This window comes from Lissotriton vulgaris, chromosome 10, assembly GCF_964263255.1.
Source record: "Lissotriton vulgaris chromosome 10, aLisVul1.2, whole genome shotgun sequence".
Classification (NCBI taxonomy): Eukaryota; Metazoa; Chordata; class Amphibia; order Caudata; family Salamandridae; genus Lissotriton; species Lissotriton vulgaris.
Genome location: NC_141698.1, coordinates 358,981,378 through 358,992,200, shown reverse-complemented (window position 1 = coordinate 358,992,200; position 10,823 = coordinate 358,981,378). Strand labels below are relative to the sequence as shown.

Sequence of the window (10,823 nt, the reverse complement as noted above, 5' to 3'; positions counted from 1 at the left end):
GAAAACAACAAAAGGGGCAACAACGAGCTGCGCCCGCCCCAACTGATAGGCCAACCCGTCACCCTTTCATAGACCCAAAATGCGGTCGCAGCAAAGAACAAGTACATAATAAAAATACGACCCGCGCCTCTCTGTCCCCCCCCTTGATCGACTCAAACAAACCACTGCATCGCCGCTCGACCAGCGAGGGGATCGGGTTGGCGCCACAACTCAGCCGCCACCCTCAGTTGCCCCACTGCCACTGCACAACACTGCATCCCAACATGCTTCACCTGGTTCTGCACCTTCACGAATCCATGCCACACCTGCATGATGGCTCAATGAGTTACACATTCATCTGTGTCGACTACATACCCCAACCCGATCTCAGCAGGGCAACTCAGCAATGCATCCCCCTTAAGTTGGCAAACTAAGTGCCGTTTGGCTGGCACGAAAGGACAGAAGTGGAGAAGAAAGCACCGTGTATAAGTCAGCGCCGACCTCTCCCATGGAAGAAGTCGCAGCAATACGTGCTATCAACTCCGTCCACATGAAATGCGCTGCACGGAGGCTGGCGATGCGCACCACTCGTGACAACAAATAAGAGGAAAAGATGAGCAAAGCTGAACGAGCCCAACTAAATGGAAACACATGCAACAAACGTCTTCAATCATGACTACAAATAACGATGAGGCGGCATGACACTCCCATCACCCGCCAGAACAAACACTGCCCGGCACGCTATCTCCCGGCCCCCCAGGCCACACAACCGCCGCCTGCATCAATCCACAACTCCTTACCATACCCAACAGCAAACATCTGCACTGCTAGCAGAGCAGCTGACACCAGACACGTGAAATCTGCTGCACGGAGGCTGGCGATGCGCACCCATCAGACATCACTCGTGACAAACAATTCAGAGGAGAAGACGAGAAACGCAGAGCGAGCCCAACTAAACGAAAACACATGCAATCAACGTCCTCCGTCAGGACTGCAAAGGACGACGAGGCGGCATGGACACTCCCATCACCCGCCAGAACAACCACTGCCCGGCACGCTCCCCCTCGGCCCCCCAGGCCACACAACCGCTGCCTGCATCGGGGGCAACACGGCCCCAAAACCCCGAGAAACCCCTCCGCAAGCGGCCCTCGAATACCAGCACTCATCGCACACCCTTCGAGGCAGAAAACCCAATGCCAGACCAGCGAGGCAGGCAGTCGCAGGACGGCCACCATGAGGCCGAAACCGGAACCGCGCCTGACGAACAGAACAGCGCAGAGCAGCCCAAGGAACCGACGCGGGAAGGAGAGGCCGAACAAAGTTGTTGGGCCTGCTGTATACCCCCCAGGAACGCCCCCATCCCTAGAAGAGCCCTCCCATTGGCCGTTGGCGAGGAGGGTGGATCATGGGGGGGTTGGCGCGCTGCAGGCTCCTCTCGCGCGGCGTGTGGGACTAAGACGCTGTCTCGCCCATGCTCCCCTCCATGTCGCGCGGCCAGCGGCATTTCTTGCAGGAATGTGCTGCGGTATGTACCGGATGCAGTAATACATTTACACCCCGTATCCACCCCTCAGAAAGAAACTGAATGTAATATTATAGTCTGAATCTCCCCTTTTCGAACAGTGACACATGGAAAACTTGTATTTTTTCCCTACACAAATTCGTAGGAGTTTTTTTGCGGAATAAACAGAAAAATTGTGCACGACTTAAAATGTCTATTGGGCACAAACTCCTGCCTGCATCTGAATTAGAAATACTCGGAAAAAGAACTTGGTCGGTAAATATTCCTTCTTTGTATTTAAACCAATGTCCTATAACATGAAACTGTGAAAAACGAAGATGTCACCTTTTCCTTCATGTTTGTTCTTTCTACCAACCCGGCTTGACCTATGGCTCCGTGAAGGCATATTTTCGCATGCAAATGCATTTTGTCATCTTCAATGTGAGTTCAGCACCGAGTAAGAATCCAACGTGCCATATTCTCTGTTACCAGAGTGGGCATGTTTTCAATTGCACACCTTTCCAAGGATTGATGAAAGTTCATTGTTAATAGCAAAATGACCTAAAACAATGTACAATTCCTTTAAACAGATCTTTGAAATTCCAGAAACGTCTTTCTTGGCCAAGTTAATGAAGCAACCCACAGATTAGACCTTTTTTCACGTCATGCTGGAAAGACACACCTGCTCCCTGCCAGTGTTTCAAGGAGATAAGATAGCCCCGCCTCCTTGGGTGGAATCCAAAACTGCCCAATCACGGTGGAAGGCTGCCAGGCTCATCGGCCCCCTCGCCCTTTAAAAGGGGCTCTGCCCGGCACAGAGCATGGACTGTCTCCAACTTCCATCTCTTGTTGATCCTGAGCCCGCCAGCCCTCACCCTCAAGATGGTTCTGTCTGCTGAAGAGAAGGCCCTGGTGGTCGGCCTCTGTGAAAAGATCTCTGGGCACTGCGATGCCCTCGGGGGAGAAGCCTTGGACAGGTGAGGACTATGGAGGGGGTTACTCAGACATGCCCCCGCTCTCTGTGTGTAGTATTGGGTGTAACTATTTAAAGTAAGACCGATCTACATGATGGCGGTGCACATTTTGACAGTTGTGTTTAGTTTTTTACTTCTCTTAAAGAGACAGTCAGATCTGGGGGTGACTTTTGCCTTTTAGCCATTTCCTATTGACATGTAATTGATTATTCCAGCATTACAAACAGTTAGGAGTTTAAAATCATTGCAGATTCCTAAAAGTTCCTGAGTTCTGCTCAAGGGGTGTGTGTGCGGTGACTGTGGTCTGCTCCTGCTAGACAAAATTATGAATCCTATTTGGTTAAGATTGTTCGACATATATGGTGTTCACGCCGGCGGATTAGTGTACATAGACCTCAAACTGATGTTTACCATTAAATACAACCTCTTGGCTTCAACATTGGTTCACCTTCCTGGCATAGCTGGCTGTGTTCTGATCCAACTCATGGATCCTCCAGGTAGCTTAGATATGGGCTTGTCTTAGATGAGCACACAGAGTTCTCCGTGTCTCCACCAGCAGCGAACCAGCAGCAAAGCTGTCATTGTGCTTTACGGATCTTTGCGCCTCGTCGCCAAAAGCAATGTAGGCCCAAGGGGCAGTGTACAGCCTGGGCTTTTACTGGACAGTACGCAGTCCCTTTAAACATGGTGGGGCATCTGTATGGAGCACATACATGTCACTGGGACAGCTGAGATAGCAAAAGGAGAGATTAAGGCCTATAGTGGGACTGGTAAGAGGTTAATACTTTGGGGAGGCGGTAAGAGTGTAAGGCTGATGGACGAAGTGGTAAAAAGTTATTCCTTGGGTGAAGTGGTAAATGGTTAGTGTGCTTAGAGGAAGTGACCGCGGGGTTAGATCCCATAGGGGTAACTGTTTTGAACCTACAGTAAAGTAGAAATTGGTTACAGCCCCAAGAGGGGTTAGAAAAAGGTTAGATTTTATGAGGGTTAAGAGTTGGAGTTAGAGGCCAAAGAAGGAATGGGAGAGATTAGAAGCTACGAGGTAAGAGTTTGGAGCCTTCTGGACAATGGCACGGGCTTGCAAGTCATAAAGGAAATGTTCAGAGATGATGGCCAACAGGTATAAGAGGTTAGAGCAAATGGGTCACTGTAATTATGGGGCAGATGTATCAAGATACCATTTTGCACTTCTCAAATAGCGATTGTTAAGGAATCGCTATTTGAGAAGTGCAAAATGGTATGTATGTAGAATTCCGCTATTTATTAGCGATTCCTTAGAATTCCTTAATTGCGAGTAGCAAATTGCTAATCGCAATTAAGGAATAATTTCCCATTCATTTCTATGGGCCAGGAGGCCCATAGGAATGAATGGAAAATTATACTCAATTTGCGATTAGCAAATAGCTAATCGCAAATTGAGAATAATTTCAAGGGTGCAAGGGTGTCTTAAGGACACCCTGCTGCACCCCTGAATTTGATATGTGTACGCATATGGCGCACATACATGCCCTAAGGGCATGTATGAGCGTCATATGGCACCTTTAGAATTTAAAAAAAGTGCTTTTTGAAAAGAATTCGCAAGTTACCACCAACTACAAGTTGATGGTAATTTGCGAATTCTTAGTCAAAAATCGCAACACTGAAATGCTTGATACATTTCAAATATTAAATCGCAATTTGCCATTTCTTAAAAGCCTCGCAATGTTAAGGAATCGCTAAATTAGCGATTCCTTAATATTGCGAGGCTTTTTGAATGATACATTCCAAATCCCGTTTTTTTTGTCGCAAACGCTGCTATTTTCCAAATCGCAGCGTTTGCGACAAAAAAAACGGATGATACATCTGCCCCATATATGTTTTATAGTCGATTCGAATTTTGGGCCAAAACTTTGATCTAACAATTGGCCTTTTTTCGGGGCAGACTTTTTGTGACAAATGTTATCTTTCCTTACGTTTTCTGTGATGCCCAAAACAAATGTATTTCCATTTTACGACAGCAATAGCCATTTCATATATGTATTTGTTGTCTGAGGTTACAGTGCTGGATAGAATATTGATGTGAGTGTGCTTTTTAGAGCATTTTTTATTAAAGCTGATGTGTCCTTTTCCCCAGGCTGTTTGCCAGCTTCGGTCAGACTAGGACCTACTTCAGCCACTTCGACCTCTCCCCGGGCTCTGCTGACGTGAAGCGACATGGAGGCAAGGTCCTGTGTGCCATCGGTGAGGCAGCTAAGCACCTGGACAGCCTGGACCAGGCCCTGTCCAAATTGAGTGACCTGCACGCCTACAACCTCCGCGTGGACCCCGGAAACTTCCAGGTGAGCCAGCAGTGAACAAGTTTGAATCAGTTCAAAAACAGCCCTCCATCGGTAGGAATTTAAAAAAGAAATATCAATCTATAATTGCACAGCTTTGCTACTCACATTCTTCAAGCCTCTTTATTGGTGTTTGTTTTGAATGTTTCTCAACCATAGCAGATTGTAAGGGAGTATAGAAATAAATAAAATGTCTGCCCCGGTGGTCTCCAACCTTTTCTGTAATAAGAGTTATTTATGTTCAATGAAAAGCATCGTGAGCTACTAATATTATTAGAGCTATAATACTGACCGCATCAGACAAGATTACATTAGTGGCCACCATATGCACCACTACAACAGTGATCACCTCAGTTCAACAGGAACGTGTGCCAGCAGCATCTTGGGGAGAGTCCTTTTAGGAAGACTGACCCAGCTCCTAGAAGGGAAGAGTGTTCTTTCAAACGCACAATATGGCTTCAGAGCCAAAATAGGAACTTTAGATCAATGCCTAAACCTGGAACTAATTTTAAATAAATATGTAACCGCCAAGGGGGGTTCCCTGTACATGGCCTTTATGGACCTCTCATCAGCTTTTGACCTGGTCAACAGGGCTAAGCTGTGGAGGATCCTTTTGGCCATGGGCATCGACCCCCCTTTGGTTGGATACCTAGCTGAAATACACAGGGACCTTATGACCTCGGTCAGAGTGACTAGGGAAGGAAGATGCACTTGCCACTTTAATTCGGAGAGGGGGGTCAGGCAAGGGTGTATCCTTGCCCCCTCCTCTTTACTCTTTATATAAATGACCTGGAGGGAGTCATGGCTGCATCCCACATTGACATCCCGCGTGCAGGCGAGACAAAGTTACCTGTACTCCTGTACGCGGATGACGCAGTCTTATTGGCACGCTCCGGAGTGGCACCTAATAAACTCCTCTCATCCTTTGGAGATTTCATGACCTCGTTGGACATGAAAACTAATACAGAGAAATCCCATGTAATGATCGCAGGAGCCGCAGGCAGGAAAAGAAAGACAAAAACATTTTTTTGTACAGGGAAAGAGGTTAGGAGAGTCCCATCTTTCCCATACTTAGGGGTGACTTTTGATGAAAAGGGCACTTGGGGCCCCCAGAATTCCGCTAAAAGCAACGCTGTTGCAAGAGCGGCAGCAGGGTTGCTTGGATTTGCTAAGAAATTAGGTGCCCGCCCCATGGAAAGCATTATCAAAGTCTATAAAGCAAAATGCGTGCCCGTTGCCCAGTACGGTTCTGCCATTTGGGGGTACACTAGTCATGATAAAATCCAGAAAGTAGAAAATAAATTTCTGAGATCTCTGCTTTCAGTTCCCCAATCGACTCCCACCTACGCATTGCACGCAGAGCTAGGACTGGGCTATATAACTGACACCTTAAAAGTAGCCCCAGTTATTGGATGGATGAAAACTTGGCTTAACCAGGAGCTTACATTAAATCACATTATTTTAAAAGATTGTTTAGCCCTGGATAGAGCCTTACACATTCCGTGGGTAAAATATGTACAAATGCAGCTGACTCTTGCCGGACGACCGGAGCTTTTCTCTTCTCCAGACTTGATAAGACAGGAAGATCTCAAAACAGTAAAAAATACCCTGATTGAGTTATATGTTCTGGAGAGGGAAGCCATAGAGTTAAAAAAAACCCACGGTAAGGAAACATTGTATGTTGACATCTGTCCCAGGAATGGAACCATACCTTCTCCTGGTAACTAAACCATACCATCGTTTCCTTTTAACGAGATTTCGTTTTGATTTGATCCACCTTATTCTGGGCAATTTTAAACCTTGGAATAGACCTGTTGATGCTGAACCATGTGACTGTGACCACTTTTCCACCCAGGATACGATTCATTTTATTATGTTTTGTGGACATTACACCGACATCAGAAAAAGATATTTGCTTCCAATCCTGCGGAACCAAGGTTTTATTCAGGTTAAACCAGCCCTGATGTTTTTGCAACACCTTCCTAATGTAAAAGTAGCCTTCCATGTTGCTAGTTTTTTAGTTGCAGGAGCACGTGCAAATAAGCACCGTACTAGAGTTAGGCACCTTACTGAACACTGAACATTGACTTCCCCTTTTTATTTCTTAAATGTTTGTTTTCTGGAGGGTCTCTTTTTAATATTTATAATATTTTTACATGTTTCGTCTGTATATTGTGATTCTAGTGTTTTTTAAATATTGATTATTTGCATAATTATGTATTAACTTGTGCTTTGATGAATTGCTATGAAATTATGCTTGTTCTTTTATGATTTTTAATAATCGAATAAAGATAATTGACTGACTGACTGTGTGCCAGCAGTAATGTTACAATGGATTTCCCATTGTGGAATGTCTCAACATAAATGATATAGAAGTCATAGCAGCAATGCTTCTGTTGCCAAGGTAAAATAAATGATAAGCCTCCCCAACACTGCATGATTTATCTCTCAACTATCTGCCTTGAACATATATTCGAAATTCAACCATTTTTTACAAACTTCAGCTTATAAGTTTTGAAAATACACATGTTTGGCTCAAATACATGTTTTTTTAATTTTGGTATTATAAATTAATTTAGCTAAGCAAAATATTCTAATTTAGTAAACTGGGCTGTATACACGAGTGCTACTTGCAGGTATATGGGGAGCTACCAGTAGCTCACAAGCTACTTATTGGAGGAGCCTGGTCTGCCCCCTTTAAGAAACCTTTTTTTCTAAAACTGAGGTGCTTTGTGTGGCCCTGTACATTTACACAGCTGCGGCCTATCCTTTTGGGTTATTGGGCTACGTTCCGCACCTTTTTCCCAGCAAGAGGAATGTCTGTCAGGCTCAGCAAAGGTCGGCGTGACAGACACTCTACTTGTTCAGGTCAGGCAGCCAGGAGTAAGACAAGCGCTTAAGGAGCATGCTCCTGGCTGCCTGATCGGAACTGTGCCAGGCTGATAATTTTACCTCCTCAGCCTGGTTCCTCAAGGACTTTCCCTCTTGTGAGGTGGGGGAGTGTCCCTGATTGCCTCGGACCTGGGCGATTCAGTTTTAAGCCCTGAAGTGCCCAGGGCTGAGTGTTAATCGGGATGGCATCAGTCCCAACCCTCTTGGGACCTCTGAGGCATTCCTCTCTACAGTGACCGTAAGTTTTATGTTTTTTTTAAATGTTTGGTGCATGCATGCCTGTATGTTTGTATAAATATATGTGTATTTGTTAGTAAGTGTTGTGAATGGTTGTGTGTGTGTGTTTGAATGCATGGGAGTGAGTTAGTGTGTATGTGTGTGTGGGTGGCCCCCCACCCTCCTTCCTGGTAAAGTTAGCTGCCGCCACCATATTTACCTGGTGTTGTTACAAAAAATGTATCTACATGGAATGGATTTAGTTAATCAGAGATTCCACAGGAATACCCATTTACTACTATTAAATGTCTTTGTGAATTGGCCTTAAAATGTTCAACTCGTTATTAGTAAAAGTGCAAAGAGGGCACAGTCCTGTCTATCTGTACTAATTGTATCAATTGATTCCCATTTCACAAGTTTTGGGACTAATTGACAAAGGCATGAGAGTGCAGGTAACAGTGATGGGGCAGTGGGGCCGCGCCAGGGGGGATTTTGAGGGACGATGCTAAGGGAAAGTTAAATAAATAATACATTTCCCCTCGGCATTGTCCCTCAAAATCCCCCTTACCTGGTCCCACCGCGGTTACCTGCACGGACCACGGCTGCATGAGAGTACGCAAAAGAATACTACATGGGAACTCTTTCACATACTTCACAATTCCTTTGTTATTTTGGCTTTCTTTGATTGAAAGCCAGTGCAAAATGTTTGCTAGTGGTGAGGATAAAACATTGGACACAGTGAGAAATACAGTTGCTTTTTTGAGGAAGTACCATTCTTGCACTTTCAATGAAATGTTGTTGGTAATTAAAATAAAATACCATTTGTATATGTTTTTACCAGTTATGTAGGACACAAACTGAGTTTATCAGTATCTTGTGAATTTGCCATTGTATCACTGGACGTTCTTTCCATTTTAATCCAGGTTTGTCCAAGTGCTCCCTGGGTGGTGGTGTTCACTTTCTGCCTTTCTCTCTTTCAGCTGCTGTCCCACTGCATTCAGGCTACACTGGCCGCCCACTTCCCTGCTGACTTCACCCCTCAGTGCCAGGCTGCCTGGGACAAGTTCCTGGCCGCAGTGTCTGGTGTCCTGACCTCCAAGTACCGATAAACTGTGTGCTCAGCGCAGGAGGACTGTCTGCAGGGATCACAAGATGGCCGCCGTGGTGCTACACATAGAATTCTGTGAGAAGCTCAGAAGATGCAGTTTCAGTTTACAGAATATGCATCAATTGCCGCTTCTTGTTCCATCAGACCGAATCCCTCGTTTATTTTGTAACATCTTAATAAATATGTACACCTTTCTTCTTTGACCTCTGGCTCTAAATATTTTCTAACTTAGTCATGTATGTGCTCTTTTATTGTATAACTATTGTGTTGTTGGACATTTTCACATCTCTGTTAAATATTAAATATTCCCTCTGGTGCAGGACATGCAGAACTAGTTTCCCAGCTCCATGCCTAAGTAGCAGATTTTCAGCAGGTATTTTCTTTGCCTTAGGGGACTTTTAGTCCTGATTTTACAATGAAATGCAGTGGTCTTGAATCTTAGCATTTAAAGGAAACACCTGAACTGTATGAACTACTTACATGGTGAAAGGGGAAACGTGAGAGCACTTGACATGATTCTGAAGGGGAACTTGTCATCTTGGCGGCCATACCTATTCCACTGCAAAGGTCACACAAAATAATGTTGTATGTATGTATGTATGTATGTATGTATGTATGTATGTGGTATTTCTACAGCGTGAACCTAGCCAAAAGGCAGTAAAGACCTCTGCATGGTCACAAATGTTGTTACCATACTCTAGAGATATTTACAGCCTTGATGTCACACTAAAGAGCGTTGACAAAAGTAAATTCTGGTAGGCCACTCCTATCAGTGCTGCCAAAGTATTCTACCTCTTACTGATCTCTGTAAGTGTAGTGTAAAGCCAGGGCCACAGGAATTATACGATTGGGCAGCCACTGCGTTTTTTGTATATTTCTGAATTTGCTGCATTTGCCACATAATCCATCATCTGCTGATTAATCTGCAGATTTTAAGAAAAAATATTTGTTTCTAGTTCAGACAGTTCAGAGGATATTAAAAATGTAGCGACACGTGTGGCTGTGCAGTGGAAGGCCCTTTGCAAAGGCTGGCTGGTCACCTTTCTGATGCTTATTGCTATATTTAGGAGTGACACTGGCACCAATTGTGTCTAATCTATGCCCAGAGATTGTTAAAAAGTCTAAAAATATCAAAATAGTGAACTAATACTCTCACAAAATGTGCGGTATTGTGGCACATAATTTGTCTTTTTTTGCTGCATAATTTAGTCAGCCCTGCAGCATTATTAGACCCAGTGATTAATTTGTAATATATGAAGTTCAGATGCTCAAATGTTTGTCGGAGGCCACACCTACTTTTCTTTGGCTCCACCCACTTCCCCTGGCTTCACCCATTTACTCTATTAGCTCTTCCCACATCCTCAACTAGGCACTGCTAAAAGGCAGATCTTCCCAATCTGATTTTCATCAAGGGAGCCTTCCTCATAGTAAGGTTTTGATAGGAGGTTCCCCTGCCTTCTGGAAATTTTGAAAAAGATTTAATCAAAAGCACAATTTTTGAATAAATTAGCTAAAATCAATGTATTGACAATTTCAGTGTTCTATGTGCAGATTTGGGGAAAGGACAATATATGGGGTATGCCATTTTTAACAGAGTCTACAAGTTCAAAGATACAACTTGGACATAGAGCATGTGAAAAAATAAACCAAAATGTTCTGAAAACACTCTAAACAGATAAACTGAACAAAGTCATGCAATACACTTGAATGAGTCTGTCACTGTCACTTCCATTGGCCAAAGGGGTATTGTTGGGTTAATAAATAATAGAGTATTCTGTTAAAGTGATTACTTTTACAGAAATAATAAAAAAAGATGATTACCAACTGGGCTTAGGGAC

General features: G+C 44.2%; 1 protein-coding gene across 1 annotated transcript; it reads left to right on the top strand.

Annotated features, from left to right (window-relative positions):
• Positions 1–2,314: 2,314 nt before the first annotated feature.
• LOC147685245 (hemoglobin larval subunit alpha-like) lies at positions 2,315–9,122 on the top strand. The gene is made up of 3 exons (XM_086939608.1): positions 2,315–2,457; positions 4,568–4,772; positions 8,858–9,122. The coding sequence occupies exons 1-3, from the start codon at positions 2,363–2,365 to the stop codon at positions 8,984–8,986; spliced, it is 429 nt and encodes a 142-aa protein (XP_086795734.1). The 5' UTR covers positions 2,315–2,362; the 3' UTR covers positions 8,987–9,122.
• Positions 9,123–10,823: the final 1,701 nt, after the last annotated feature.

Excerpts from the sequence above, each read along its gene's own strand:
- LOC147685245 (XM_086939608.1), top strand. The coding sequence starts at position 2,363 with ATGGTTCTGTCTGCTGAAGAGAAGGCCCTGGTGGTCGGCCTCTGTGAA. Across the intron at positions 2,458-4,567 it reads GGGGGAGAAGCCTTGGACAG|GCTGTTTGCCAGCTTCGGTC; the intron begins GTGAGGACTATG and ends CCTTTTCCCCAG. Across the intron at positions 4,773-8,857 it reads TGGACCCCGGAAACTTCCAG|CTGCTGTCCCACTGCATTCA; the intron begins GTGAGCCAGCAG and ends TCTCTCTTTCAG.